This window comes from Plecotus auritus (assembly GCF_963455305.1).
Source record: "Plecotus auritus genome assembly, chromosome: 5".
Taxonomy (NCBI): Eukaryota; Metazoa; Chordata; class Mammalia; order Chiroptera; family Vespertilionidae; genus Plecotus; species Plecotus auritus.
In genome coordinates this window covers 105,531,661-105,547,018 of record NC_137776.1, presented here as the reverse complement: position 1 = coordinate 105,547,018, position 15,358 = coordinate 105,531,661, and the positions used below count along the sequence as shown (strand labels likewise).

Here is a 15,358-nt window from a genome sequence, read left to right as displayed (position 1 = left end):
ACTTTTTTTGGCCAAAAAGAGGGCTTATTTAAATTTATAACAACTTTGAAGTGTGCATTGAATTTTCATAGATGCCAAAAATATCAATAGTTAATTGATAAAAGAATTGTGAGATTTAAACTATAGATTGAAAACATTTTAATTGCTCATAAGAAATATTTTAGGAGAACTAATATTTATGTTTTCACAAATAGAAGGGGATTTTCCATTATTTAACTAGTTATGAGAAAAGACTACAGGGAATTATTTCAAATATTTTAGTTGTTTAGCTAAGGTGTAAATAACTTTCTTGAATTTGTTAATTTGATCAATATAAATAGTTTTTAATAATTCAAGCACAAAAAAAGGTGGATGTTAAAGCTTGAATTAAATCTAGTATGGGGGTAGTTAATGAAAAGTATTTTGACTTGAAGATGATTATTAATCAAATCTTAAAGTTTATAATAAAAAGTTAAGGGCAGATGTAGTTTAAACATTTTTTTAGGTATTAGTAATATTTTAATACTTTAAAATATAACAGGATTTAGCTAAAGAACACAGGTGTGACTCTCCTTTGCCCACCCCGTGGTGGGCCTGGCGTGATGAACCCTCCTGGTGGTCCTGGCACCTGGGCGTTTGCGCTGGAGGCACAGGCACCTCTCCTTCCCTTAGGAACTGGACTGAGCAGCCGCCTCCCAGAACCAAAGACCAGTTTCAGTTCCACAACCCAGAGGCATGTCACACTTACCTTAGCCGTGGGAGTGTGTCCAGAATTTCAGATTACAGCCCACTTTCCATGTTTTATTCCAACACGTACCGTATAGTGATGGTTGGAATATTTAAAACATTTAAATACACAATCCGCTAGGTCCAGCTGAGGGAGGAGGAGAGAAAGCAACTCTCAAGTCGTACTGGTTGGAAATGGCAAGGCAGGGGCCAGGCCTGAGAAAGGTGTTTTATGTCATTATAAAGGGCAAGGTTTAACGCCTTTGCTTCTAAAGTGAGGGAAGCTCATTGTGCAGGTCAGGTGTTGACCTTTGTGGATCGGAAGGAAACCTAACCTCACCCATGCCCTGGCCAAGGAGGCTCCGCACAGCTGTGGCTGTGGGACCTGTTCCCCTTCGGGGTGCGGCCATTCCACCGGAGGGCCGGAGCCCTGCAGTTTATGCAGCCAGTGTTCCTGCGACCTGCTGGTTCTTTTTGCCACTGCAATTGTGACAAGTATGTCTACATCTTTATCACTGCTATCGCCTGATTCAAAATGTCTTTGAAGGAGTCCAAAAATTACAGCCTAAAATGGGCGTTCCTAGAGCATGCCCAGTACTCCCGGTTCAGGAAACTGACCTCACCTGGCAGCTCCATAGAGCAATTCCTGTTTCCCCTTTTGTCCACTTCTGAGTCCCCACTTCTTAAACACAGGCACACGTGACAATGTGTCAAATGCATTATCTACTCGCAGTTAATCCTGGCAAAAAAAAAAAAAAGAGAGAGAGCGAGAGAGAGAGAGAGATCAGGGATTGTGATTTGTAGCCTAATTTTTATTTTGTTACTGTGGAGTGGTCTGTTTTTACCAGCATTCATAAAACTGGAAGGTCACATTTCTCCTTGCAGAAAGCTAAGGCAGCTAGTGCCATCTAGTGGTGCCCTGCCTGTTTGACTTCTGTTTGAATATCAGCAAAAATAGGAAAAAGGCAATTGTCAACTTTCACTTACACTTTGTCTCTAAGCAGAAACGGTGAAGCTATTGATCAGGGCGAATAAATCAAGTGCAAAGCTGACCCAATAATGACCAATGGTGTAGTGACAACAATATGCTCTTCATTACATTTTAAATACTAATCAACACTTATAATTCACCATTATGCCTGAGAGCTCATTCTCTTTTTCAAAAAAATATTTTAATTGATTTTAGAGAGACGAAGGGAGGGGGAGAGATAGAAACATTAATAAGAGAGAATCATTGATCAGTTGCCTCCTGCAACTGGGAATTGAACCCACAATCTGGGGCATGTGCCCTGACTGGGAATTGAACCTTGACCTCCTGGGTTATAGGTCAACACTCAACCACTGAGCCATTCTGGCTGGGCTACAGCTCATTCTTTACAAAGTCCTCATTCTTCTTTCCCCCTGAACATTGACTCCAGTGGGTTTGCTGTTGGCTGTTCTGCTAAATGGCATACTCATCCAGTGCTTAGGGAACGTGAAACTTGCTCTCTAGTCTTCATTTCACCATAAAGTCACTACTGCCTTTTAACTGAAGCAACAGAAAACCTCCTGTTTCTTTCAAAGAAGGTCCTCCCAGGTGGTGTGCCCTCCTCTGTCCCCGGCGGGCAGCAGGGCGTGGGTCAGGGCCGGAGCTGCAGGGTTACTGAGGGCAGGTGGGGTTGCAGGCTGTGGCCATGTGGGGTCTGCGCAGGTGTGGTGAAGTGAAGCCCTGAGCCACCTCTGGGGAAAACCTGGGGGCCCACCTTCCAGAGGGGCCCTCGGCCCTGTTCCTGGCCCTGGTTCAGACAGGTGGGGGGTGAACACCAGCCCCACCCCGAGGGGTATTTAAGAGCTTTAAGTTGGCTGGTCCATCGCTACCCATTCTGACTTAGTCCTGACCCCTGGCTTACCTTTCAGTATTTTCTTCCGTATTTTCTACACCCCACCTGCTTTAAAGCTCAACATGGGAGTCGTATGCCAGATCCTTGCAGCTGGCTGCATCGGAGCAGCTTTTACGAAGCCTCCTGCCTGGGGGACTACAGCCCAGGAGATGGTCTTGCGTGGCAGGGGCAGGGGAGGAGGTGAAGAGAGGGCTGCGTCTTGAAGTTTTGTCTCTGATCTTATAACTTTCCTACTGCAGGAAAATCAGAGGAGTTGAAATGATAGAGTGTGAACCAAAAAGAGACTGTCTTAAAGTGTGCAAACTATCCCTACCTTGGAGTTTGATTTCAGGAGGGAACTGAGCGGAGGGGGGAGTGGCGAGCCTTGGGAGTTACTAGTTTCTCCTGGGAGAGTCCTGCCGAGACAGGGAGGCTCTATCACAGACAAGAGATGAGCCACAGCACGTCCACAGTGCTGCCATCATGTGATAAGTTCTAACGGAGGTCGGCTGCCATTTGGAATTAGCCATTCCTTCTCCTCTGCTAGTGTAAAGACCAAAGAGAACCTCAATTTTAAATCACTTGAGTTTACACGTCACATCTCCTGGCTTCGTGCATCCAGCAGGTGTCTGTCTGACACGTTTTTACTGAGCACCAACAGGGGGCGTGCCAGTGCTCTATCTATCGCTGCGAAGGAGTCTCTGCCCGGATCTGTCACAGCCACATCTGCAAGCAGCTAGGCAGCAGTGCTGAGGCAGTCGTGAGAAAATGGTCCAATGACATCCTGCTGACATGCGAGCAGGTCCTTTAGCCACGTCAGCCAGGCCTTTGCCCGGCAAGCAGTGCGCTGTGGCCGGGACGGCGTGAGGAAGGAAGTCACGGCTTAGGAGAGGAGTGGCCGTGGTGGCGGTGGGGCACGGGCTTTCTGAGGGCACTTTGATCCTGGGGTGGCAGTGGGCCATGCAATTAAGCCTAATGTCTGCTTCTCCCAGTTTCTCTGAAATCTGACAGCATCTCATTTCTTTGTGGCCAGTGCTTAGGCACTGATAAGGTCAACGGAATATAAAATTTCTACTCAACTCACAGGAAAAAAAAAAAAGGTTTTCCATGAGTCAAATGCAGTAGCAATACCTGGTTTAAGTTGTGCTGAGGGTGGTCAGCAAGGCCTGAGATAGAGACTTTCAAAGGGGAAGGTTATAGGAATAGCAGGATTAGACTTCCCCCATTTCACGATGCAAAGTTATATACATCGAAGACAGAATCGGGAAGGTTGCCATTAACACCAGCGCAAGGCTTCCTGCGGCTGCTTTGTGCCGGCTCTGGGTATGAGAAGGATGGCTTTCCTGGGTTAGTAGAGGCTCCACCTCAGAGGCTCTGATGGTGCCAATGGTTGCTGACTGTCCTCGGCCACCCTCTGCTCACCCCGATGTCACTTGGTCACAACAGAAGCTCAGACAGAGACGAGCCCCCCACCCCTGCTGCGTGAGCTTTGGAGTGAGGGAGTCGGGGGCAGCTGGTGGGTGTTCAATGCCTGCTTCTAAACAACTTCCGCACGCAAGGGAAGAGGAGGAGTTAACCCGGAGAATGAGCCCACCAGGATCATGAGAACCCGCAGCGCCTCTGGGAGGTGCAGGTAGTGTCCGAAAGGACTGTGAGCAGGAGGGAGCTCTGCCGCAGCAGGTGACGTCCCGCAGGCCCCTGGGTATGGGATTCTAGTGGCATTCAGCCCTCCCAGGATCCTAGCAGTTGCCCGGAATGAGATAAGCCGCATAAGCCGCTTTGTTTTCTGCTTGCTTCCTCTTTCTGCTGTCTTCCCTGAAGAAGCTAAATGTGATTGTTTGCAAATAAAAGCAGTTCCACAGCAGAATAGCAGTGCAGAGGTGACCTGCTCTTTGTGCTTCAGGCCTCCTCGCAGGGGACCCGGCCAGAGAGCTCCGTGACCTTTAACCCCTATGAGCCCGAGGGAGCACCCTGGGCCTCCGAAAGAGGTGAGAGCTGCCCTCTCAGCCCCTGGACGGTTCCTGCTGGGTGAACGGTCCCACAGCCTCCCTCATGGCGGGTGGGCCTCCGGGAACCGCTCCTCCCGCTGCTCAGAGCTCCCGCCTCCTCAGTGCCAACTCTGCTCCAGGGTTCACGTCCCGAGGGCGTGTCCAGGCGGGTGCTGCGCCCAGTGCGCCTCAGGGGGGGTGGGGGGGCAAGGGCAGGGGGAGGCACACCCTAGCAGACACCTGGGCTGTGGGAACGGCCTGGTGCAAGGGCAGGGGGAGGCACACCCTAGCAGACACCTGGGCTGTGGGAACGGCCTGGTGAGGACGGTGCTGGCGGTGTGAGGCCCGCACCGGAGGCTGAGCAGGGAGACTGTGCTCCGTGGGCTGTGTCCTCTCTGGCCTCGTTACCGGAAATGGGCCTCAGCACGGCCTTCTAGGGTCTCTAGGTGACCCCGGGACATTTTTTATTGGTGAACTCGGTCTGTTCATCACTACAAAAGCCACCCCAAAACTTAGTAGCTTCAAACCACAGCACTCATTTACTGGGTCTCTCCCTGAATTACCTGGTGCAGGCCAGGCATTTGGGCCAGGCCTCTCGCAGTCACACTGGCAGCCCAGGTGCTGGCCCTGGCGAGGCCCGGGGCCTGGGGCCAGCCCAGTCGCCTGTCTCCACTAGCCTTGGGCCTGTGGGCTGGGCCTCCCACGTCCTCGGGCTGTCTCCCAGCCTGGGAGGCGTCAGGGCAGTGGGACACCCTGCATGGCTTCTGAAGCCTCAAGAGCCTCATTGTTAGCAAATAAGCCGCTTGTAACCTCTCCTGAGTACGTCACCAGCATCGCTCCTGATAGACGCTGTAGTGGACACAGTTACAACAGCCACCGAGGCAAGGGCAGCCTGCACCTCCCAATGGAAGGGGGGTTAGCATTTTCAGAAATAAAGTCACCACTGCCCACCAGGAGGGCCCATCCGTATTTGCCTCTGGCATGCAAGCCCTGTCGTAATGAGCAGTCATGCAGGAATGGGGTCACGGACAGCGGGCCCTCGGGGCTTATTGCTGCCCCCACAGGCCGGGGGAGGCCACCTGACACTCCCAGCCCCATCATTACCAAAGTGGCCAAGGGCAGCTGTGGCCACCGGGAGGTAGGCGGGTGGATGGCGGGATTTCACCAGGGACCCGCCCCAGCCTATGCTCCCCACTCTGTTGCAGAAGCCCAGAGAGAAGCGCTGCCCATGGACACGGGGGTGTACGAGAGCCCCTATGCAGACCCCGAGGAGATCCGGCCCAAGGAGGTCTACCTGGACCGGAAGCTGCTGACCCTGGAGGACAAGGAGCTGGGCTCCGGCAACTTCGGCACCGTGAAGAAGGGCTACTACCAGATGAAAAAGTAAGTCAGGGCTCCGACCCACACCGCTCTGCCTGTGTATGACCTGCTGTGTTCATTTTATACCAAGCACGGAGGGCAATGCACCAGACCTGAGTCTTTCTGTACTAATAGTATAATTTTGTCCATTTCTGGTACAGTTACCATAAAAGCATCCATTATGTATATTAAGTATATAGATAATCTATAAAAATAATACCATAATATGCTAATTACACCGGATGTCCTTCCAGACGAAGCTGGGGCTGCAAGGGAAGCCCGGGTCCCAGGTGCCAGAGGGAAGCCAGTGCAGGCAGCCGGGGGAAGGAAGGCCTACTCTTGCACGAATTTCGTGCATCAGGCCTCTAGTAATTATATATGTTAGTTTGGAGGTTACACAGGTGTCTTGTAGAGAATTAGAAAATAGAAACAAGTGAAACATAAGAATATAAAAATGTCATATTTGTATCAGCCAAATATCACTATTGTGAACTAACCATAGTGTGTGTGTACGTGTGTGTGAGAGAGATCTTTATATGCACACACATACACATGCTACTTAATTAAAATGTAATCATTCAGCAACAGTGTTGTCAACTTATTTTCTTCAATTTTTTTCAAATTGTGTCTCATTTTTCTTATGCAAAAAATTTCTAATTTCAAATATCATTAGTATAATTATTTATTTGCTTTATCCCATAATTTCAAATAACAATACCTATTATGCAATCATTAGAATTGAATTAGTATGTTACTGATATGAATATAGTTGGTTTTGTAGTTTGATGCTATTTTAAATGTAAGGAATTTGTGTAAATGTTTTTGAGTAGGTAAGTAATATGATTCAAGGGTCAAGAATATAGATAAAAGTCTTGCTTTCAATTGCTCGCCTTCCATGCATGTATACTAGTATATGTGTGTATTAAATATATATTTACTAGAGGCCTGGTGCATGAAATTCATGCATTGGGGGGGGGTATGTCCCTCAGCCCAGCCTGCACCCTCTCCAATATGAGACACCTTGAGGGATGTCCGACTGCCCTCTCACAATCCAGGACTGCTGGCTCCCAACTACTCGCCTGCCTGCCTTCCTGATTGCCCCTAATAGCTTCTGCCTGCCAGACTGATCACCCCCTAACCACTCCCCTGCCAGCCTGATTGATGCCTAACTGTTCCCCTGCCAGCCTGTTTGCCCCTAACTGCCTTCCCTGCAGGCCTGGTCACCCCTAACTGCCCTCCCCTGCAGGCCTGGTCCCCCCCAACTGCTCTCCCCTGCAGGCCTGGGTCCCCCCCAACTGCCCTTCCCTGCAGGCCCGGTCAACCCCAACTTCCCTCCTCTGCCAGCCTGGTCATCCCTAACTGCCCTCCCCTGCAGGCTTGATCGTCCCCAACTGCCCTCCCTTGCAGGCTTGGTCCCTCCCAACTGCCCTCCCTTGCTGGCCATCTTGTGGTGGCCATCTTGTGTCCACATGGGGTCAGTCACCTTTGACCACATGGGGGCAGCCATCTTGTGTGTTGGAGTGATGGTCAATTTGCATATTATTCTTGTATTAGATAGGAGGATTAGATAGGATAGAGGCCTGGTGCATGGGTGGGGGCCAGCTGGTTTGCCCTGAAGGGTGTCCCAGATCAGGGTGGGGGTTCCCTTGCAGCATGGGGTGGCCTGGGCGAGGGGCCTGTGGTGGTTTGCAGGCTGGCCACGCCCCCCGGCGATCCAGGTGGAGGCCCTGGTATCTGGGGTTTATTTATCTTCTATAATTGAAATTTTGTAGCCTTAAGTGGAGGCCAAGGCAGGCCAAGGCAGCGGAAACTTGGCTTTCTCCATTGCCAGGGAAACCCAAGTCTCCTGCTCTCTCTGTGGCCGCAGCCATCTTGGTTGGGTTAATTTGCATACTTGCTCCTGATTGGCTGATGGACGTGGCTTGTGGGTGTAGTGGAGGTATGGTCAATTTGCATATTACTCTTTTATTAGATAGGATATATATTTGAATAATATGCTTATTTTAAAATATATGTATGCATACCACAGTCATTTTGCAAAATGGGCTTAAATTATCCTATACTAAAGTATACATTTTCATTACTAGTTTGTGCTAGTAAACTTCTGGCTTAACTATATATGAAAATTAGCAGAGACATGATTTAGATACACAGCTTCAGCTGGAGGTTGGGGAGAGAAAAGCCCTGCGGACCGGGGGCATGAGGCGGTCTTTCAGCACCTTGTCTCCTGCCAGCAAACATGGCCGGCCCCTTTCCTTGCGTCCTCTGTACTCGCAGGCCTCCCCACAGCTACTTTTCTGTGTCGAGGTCTGGCTCAGCTTTCTGTTGGATGCATTTGAAGGTATTTAGTGCTTTTGATGTTAATATGTATGGTATAATTTTTAGAGTTTCATGTGCTTACCCCTGGTGTTGGTTGAATATGGAAATGTAACTGGTTTTGCCTGTTGATACCCAGCAGCTGGCTAACTTCACCTATTATTTCTGACTAATTATTTCTAGTAATTTATCTTTGCAGCCTTTGACCCAGAAATGTGTCCTCTGTGGCTAACGAGTTCTATGTCCTCCTGTTTAATCCTTACATGTGCCACGTTTCTTTTTTGCCATGCTGTAGCAGCTAGGAGCTGTGGCTCAATGTGGGAGAAAAGGGCCGAGGCCTCCCTCTCAGGCCTGATTGCGGGGAAATGTCAGTGTTTCCTCGCTAGGTGTGTAGCAGCTCACATTGGATTAAGGAAGTTTCCCCTTTTTCTTACCTTTTTGAGAGCTTTGTTTTTAATCATGAATGTATTTTATTGCATACTTTTTTCCACGGCTGGGATAAATAGCTTTTCTCCTTTATTGTGTAATGTGGTACATTATACACTGATTGGAGGATATGTTTATTGATGAGAGAGAAAGAGAGAGAGAGAGAGAGAGAGAGAGAGAGAGAGAGAGAGAGAGAGAGAGAGATGATAGAGAAACATTGATCAGTTGCCTCTCATATGCACTGATCGAACCCAGAACCTTTCTGGTGCACAGATGACACTTCCACCACCTGCTACACTAATTGATTTTTCAAATATTAAACCCATTTTGCATTCCTAGAATAAACTCTTCTTGTTCATGAATTATATATTCATAATTTTTTTATAATTTACTCAAATTTTTATTATTTCTCATAGAACTTTTGCATCTTATGTTCATGAGGGTCATCAGTAAATTATATTCTTGTCATTTCTTTGGCTGGTTTGGCATCAGGGTAGTGCTGACCTTAGGAAAATGAATTGGGGAAGTTTCCTTTCTTTTCTCTGTCCTGGAAGAGGCAGTAGGTGTTATTTTTTCTCTTAAACATTGGAAAGAATTGAGAGGTTTTTGCATGTTAATTTTGAGCCCTACCTCACACCATACACAAAACCAGTCTGGATGGATGGTTGATAAAATGTGAAGGTCAAACAATAACTTGTCTAAGGACAGCATAGGACAGATAGTGCTTCCGTGACGGAGGAGGAGGAGGGGTTCCGGTGCGGCGCTGTGCCCATCTGTGTGGGAGCTGCCCGTGCGCAACTGAGAGGCTCCCTGAGCTCTTCCCTGCAGCTGCCTACACCTGTGTGAGCGCATGTCAGACCTACTCTGCTATTCTCTTACTTCACCTGCTCTATTCCTTAGTTCTTGTTTTAGTCTTCCATAACGGAGTTCAACAGAAGAGCTCCATACGTCCTGCATTTGTGGGGATCGTATCACAGAGAGACGCAGTTTTCAAATCATTCATGGTTAAGTTCCATTCATTGATGTAAACCCCACTGTGTCAGATGTTCTCCAGAGTTCCAACTTGATCTGTGTGATGTTGTTATTAGACAATAAAAATAACAATTCATTTTTTGCAAACTTGTTGAGACTTGCTCAGAATTCACAAAGCAGCTTAAAAGTTTTGTAAACTGAACTTTAACAGCACATGCTTGTTATGTCTGCATCTCTGCATCAAAGGAATGTGTGTTCACCTACGTTACACACCATCGGAGATGGCAAATCCCAGAAATTACAGGAGCCCACTTGTCTGTCAGGTCCAGTTGGAAGTGATTGACTGCTCTTTGTCCTGGGCTTGCTGCTTGGCTGGGGCACACTGCAGCACCCGCCCGCCCATTGTTTTTATTTTTTTATTTTTATTTTTATTTTTATTTTTTTATTTTTTTTTACTTTATTCTCTTTTTTTACTTTTTTTATTGTTTGAAGTATTACAAATAGTATTACATATGTCTCCTTTTTTTTTTCCCATTGACCTCCCCCCTGGCCTCCCCTACCCCCCATTACATGCCTTTACCTCCCCCCACCCCCAGTGTCTTGTATCCATTGGTTATGCTTATATGCATGCGTACAAGTCCTTCGGTTGATCTCTTACAGCACCCGCCCCCCGCCATCCTCCCCTGCCTTCCCGCTGTAGTTTGACAGTCTGTTCAATGCTTCTTTGCCTCTGTATCTATTTTTTCCCCATTTCTTTCCTTTAAAAAATCTTGCCTCTGCAGACTAGAAATAAACATATAATAACAAAAAATGTTTGAGTCCCAATTTCAATGTCCAACAGTTCTGAGTCCCTGTTTCAATGTCAAACAGTTCCTTATGTGTACATGTCAGCAATGATATCTGGATGGTGGGCACATGGTGGCAATGCAGGTCCGACCCTCTCTGGTTTGGTCCTAGGTAACCTGCTGCGACGCACAGCTGCTGACTGCTAGCGTGGCAAGGCGTCATCAGCGTCTTCCATCTCTGGACTGTTTCTCCTCTTGTCTTTGTGGTTGGAGCAGACCTGTCAATTCCTCTCTGTTGCAGGAATCCACATGGTCTTGGAGTTGTTTTCTGAAAATATACAAACATATTCTCTACCAAAAGTTAATAAAGGAATCTTTTCTATATAATTGATTTGGGATCCTTTTTATTTTTGCCCAAACGATTTTCCTTTGTCTTATTTAGACACCATGTGTGTTTTTCATGGGTGTCTTGCTGTTAGCATTACAAATGTAAATTAATTTTGTAAAGTAAAAATTTTCTAGATGTAATTTACTTATAGGATTTTTTTCCTTACATGATATTACCCTACTATCCCCACTTTTTCTGATTAATGGAGGCTTTTGTAAATTTTATAATGCAGTCTTGATAACTTTAAATTTTAATTTTTTGCACAAAAATATGACTGCTTTATGTTCATTGAATGTTCAGGAATTTTACCATGAGATGAACTACCAATAGAAATTTTAGTTACCACTTTAGGAACAGCTTTTTGTCCAGTACAATTAAATTTTCTTGAATATTCACTTATTTCAATTAGCCTATTTAAATTAATCTGAAAACTTGATTATTATTTTACTGTCAAATTTAATACTCTACCAACAATCTTAGTTTACCCTGTAAATATTAGTGGAAAGGATTATTTGCATTCTTGAGTAGGCCCTGAGCATTCCTGGTGCTAGGCTGGAGTTAGATATAGGGCACCTGCTGTCGGCCAAGTCTCTGTCTGTTACCTGGGTCCCAATCTGAGCTGGGCCAAGTCACTGTCTGTAACCTGTGTCCCAATCTGAGCTGGGCATGGGAAGCAAAGCAGCCATGGGGGCAGGAGACCTCCCTCAGACGGGGGGAGGGTTCAGGCCCCTGCAAGGTTGGGGGGGGTGAGGGTCTGTGCCCCACCTCTGTTGACCCACAAGTTCTCTCCTGATGGCCCCTCTGCGACTGTGCCTGTCTTAGGTTGTTCTTTCCCTGAGGAATCTTACAGGTCTCTGGCTAACCAGTCATCCTCCGGGGCCAAGCAGGGTGATGTGAGGTTCAGTTCTGTCTCCTATGCCCCCGTGGCCTCCACGCCCAGCACCTGCCTTGGGATCCACTGGCCTGCTGGCGGGGCCCCAACACTGATCACATATCTCGTGGAACTCAGGTTTCTTCTCCAGGGAGGGCCCAGCTCACACGACTGGGCGAGAGACAGATCCATGATACCAGCCACCACGAGGCTTCAAGCTCAGCATGAACAGAAAGCTCAGGCAACAGCTGTGGGCAATTGGATTGTGAGAAGAGGGTCGCTCTTGGCACAAAAGGCAAGAGGGGCCAATATAGAATGCTCAAGTGCCTTCCCAGTGCCTTAATTCCTTCTGAAAGGGATTAAATCCTTTCATGTCCTTTTTTTTAAATTGCTTCCAAACATTCAAATAATTAGTTTGTAAGTTTGTTTGGGATAATTGTACAATATGCTGTTGTAAAATATCTAAAATTATAATGACATTGTAGAATAATATCATGTAAGGATAATCTTTGCACTAGGCCAGTGGTCGGCCAACTGCGGCTCGCGAGCCACATGCGGCTCTTTGGCCCCTTGAGTGTGGCTCTTCCACAAAATACCACGGCCTGGGCGAGTCTATTTTGAAGAAGTGGCGTTAGAAGAAGTTTAAGTTTAAAAAATTTGGCTCTCAAAAGAAATTTCAATCATTGTACTGTTGATATTTGGCTCTGTTGACTAATGTGTTTGCCGACCACTGCTCTAGGCCATGGCAATTCAATTTCAAACTGGCTGTCAATTTCTTTTTGTAACTTTATATAAACCTTGTCAGGGAGGCAAAAACACAAATTACTTACTTTAGTTCAAGAGGCCAAATATATTGACTTTCAATTACAATCCTTACGACTTTTGAAGGAAACTTCTCTTTGTTTCCTTCCAAAATAATTTTCGGGCTACAGAGAATTTCATTTAAAAATCTTTGTCACATGAAACAATTTCTCTTAAGTTTATGGTGACCACTAGTATGGATTACATTTACTATTTTATTTTTTATTTTTTTATAATTTTTTAAAATTTCTTTAAATTTTTATTTTTTACATATGTGTCCTTATTCCCCCATAAGCCTTCACCCCCCACTTATGCCCCACCCCCTTGTTGTCAGTGTCCATTGATTAGGCTCATATACATGCACACAAGTCCCTTGGCTGATCTCTCCCCCTTATCTCCACCCTCCCCTACCTTCCCTGAGGTATGACGTGCTGATCGACGTTTCTCAGTCTCTGGGTCTGTACTTGTTCATCAGTCGATGCCGTTCATTATATTCCACAAATGAGTGAGATCATGTGATATTTATCTTTCTCTGCCTGGCTTATTTCACTTAACATAATACTCTCCATCTCCATCCATGTTGTTGCAAATGGTAGGAACTCCTTCTTTTTTACCGCAGCGTAGTATTCCATTGTGCAGATATACCACAGTTTTTTAATCCACTCATCTGCTGATGGGCATTTAGGCTGTTTCCAAATCTTAGCTATGGTGAATTGTGCTGCTATGAACATAGGGGTGCATATATCCTTTCTGATTCATTTTTCTAGTTTCTTGGGATATATTCCTAGAAGTGGGATCACTGGGTCAAATGGGAGTTCCATTTTTAGTTTTCTGAGGAAACTCCATACTGTTCTCCACAGTGGTTGCACCATTCTGCATTCCCACCAGCAGTGCAGAAGAGTTCCTTTTTCTCCGCATCCTCGCCAGCACTTGTCGTTTGTTGATTTGTTGATGATAATTCTTCTGACAGGTGTAAAATGGTACCGCATTGTTGTTTTGATTTGCATCTCTCTGATGATTAGTGACTTTGAGCAGGTTTTCATATGTCTCTTGGCCTTCCTTCTGTCTTCTTTCGAAAAGTGTCTATTTAGATCAGTTGCCCATTTTTTGATTGGGTTGTTTATCTTCTTTTTGTTAAGTTGTATGAGTTCTCTGTGAATGTTGGAGATTAAACCCTTATCGTTGATATCATTGGCAAATATGTTCTCCCACGCAGTGGGCTTTCTTGTTCTTTTATTGATGGTTTCCTTTGCTGTGCAAAAGCTTTTTATTTTCATGTAGTCCCATTTGTTTATTTTCTCTTTAGTTTCCATTGCCCTAGTGGCAGTAGCAGTGAAGAAGTTCCTTCGGCATATGTCTGAGATTTTTATGCCTGTGGATTCCTCTAGTATTTTTATGGTTTCCCGTCTTATGTTTAAGTCCTTTATCCATTTTGAGTTTATTTTTGTGTATGGTGTAAGTTGGTGATCTAGCTCTATTTTTTTGCATGTCCAATTTTCCCAACACCATTTGTTGAAGAGACTGTCTTGACTCCATTGTATGTTCATGCCTCCTTTGTCAAATATTAATTGGGCATAGTGATTTGGGTCAATTTCTGGGTTCTCTATTCTATTCCATTGATCTATATGTCTGTTCTTGTGCCAGTACCAGGCTGTTTTAAGAACAGTGGCTTTGTAATACAGCTTGATATCTGGTATTGAGATCCCACCTACTTTGTTTTTCTCAGGATTGCTGCAGCTATTTGGGGTATTTTTTTATTCCAGATGAATTTTTGGAAAGTTCATTCTAGGTCTGTGAAATATGTCATTGGTATTTTAATGGGAAGTGCATTGAATTTATAGATTGCTTTGGGTAGTATGGACATTTTGATGATGTTGATTCTACCAATCCATGAACATGGTATGTTCTTCCATCTGTTTATGTCTTCCTCTATCTCTTTTTTTAGTGTCATGTAGTTTTCCACGTATAGGTCTTTTACCTCCTTAGTTAAGTTTATTCCTAGGTATCTTAATTTTTTTGGTGCGATGGTAAATGGGATTGCTTTTTTAGTCTCTCTTTCTGTAAGTTCATTATTGGTGTATAGAAATGCCATAGATTTCTTCGTGTTAATTTTGTAACCTGCTACATTGCCGAATTCATTTATTAAGTCTAGTAATTTTTTGATGGAGTCTTTAGGGTTTTCTATGTACAGTATCTTGTCATCTGCGAATAAGGACAGTTTTACTTCTTCTTTTCCAGTTTGGATGCCTTTTATTTCTTCTTCTTGTCTGATCTCAATGGCTAGTACTTCCAGCACTATATTGAACAAGAGTGGTGAGAGTGGGCATCCCTGTCTTGTTCCTGTTCTTAGGGGAAATGGTTTTAGTTTTTGCCCATTGAGTATGATGTTGGCTGTGGGTTTGTCATATATGGCTTTTATTATGTTCAGGTATGATCCTTCTGTTCCCACCTTGCTGAGAGTTTTTATCAAGAAAGGGTGTTGGATTTTGTCAAATGCTTTTTCTGCATCAATTGATATGACTATGTGGTTTTTATCTCTCAATTTGTTTATGTGATGTATCACGTTTATTGATTTGTGAATATTGAACCATCCTTGCATCCCCGGGATAAATCCTACTTGGTCATGGTGTATGATCTTTCTGATGTACTGCTGGATTTGATTTGCTAGAATTTTGTTGAGGATTTTGGCATCTATATTCATGAGGGATATTGGACTGTAATTCTCTTTCATTGTGTTATGTTTATCTGGTTTTGGTATTAGGGTGATGCTGGCTTCATAGAAGGAGCTTGGAAGTGTTCCTTCCTCTTGAATTTTCGGGAGTAGTCTGAGGAGGATAGGTTTTAGTTCTTCCTTGAATGTTTGGCAAAACTCCCCTGTGAAGCTGTCT

At 45.3% G+C, this 15,358-nt stretch overlaps 1 protein-coding gene across 2 annotated transcripts in view; it reads left to right on the top strand.

Annotated features, from left to right (window-relative positions):
* The window catches only part of SYK (spleen associated tyrosine kinase), a 94,492-nt gene that overhangs the window by 61,920 nt on the left and 17,214 nt on the right, over nucleotides 1–15,358 (top strand). For both annotated transcript variants that reach the window (XM_080668986.1, XM_080668985.1), the window contains exons 8-9: nucleotides 4,468–4,552; nucleotides 5,758–5,935. In XM_080668986.1, the coding sequence (XP_080525112.1) occupies nucleotides 4,468–4,552; nucleotides 5,758–5,935 (263 nt within the window). The remainder of the gene's footprint in view (nucleotides 1–4,467; nucleotides 4,553–5,757; nucleotides 5,936–15,358) is intronic.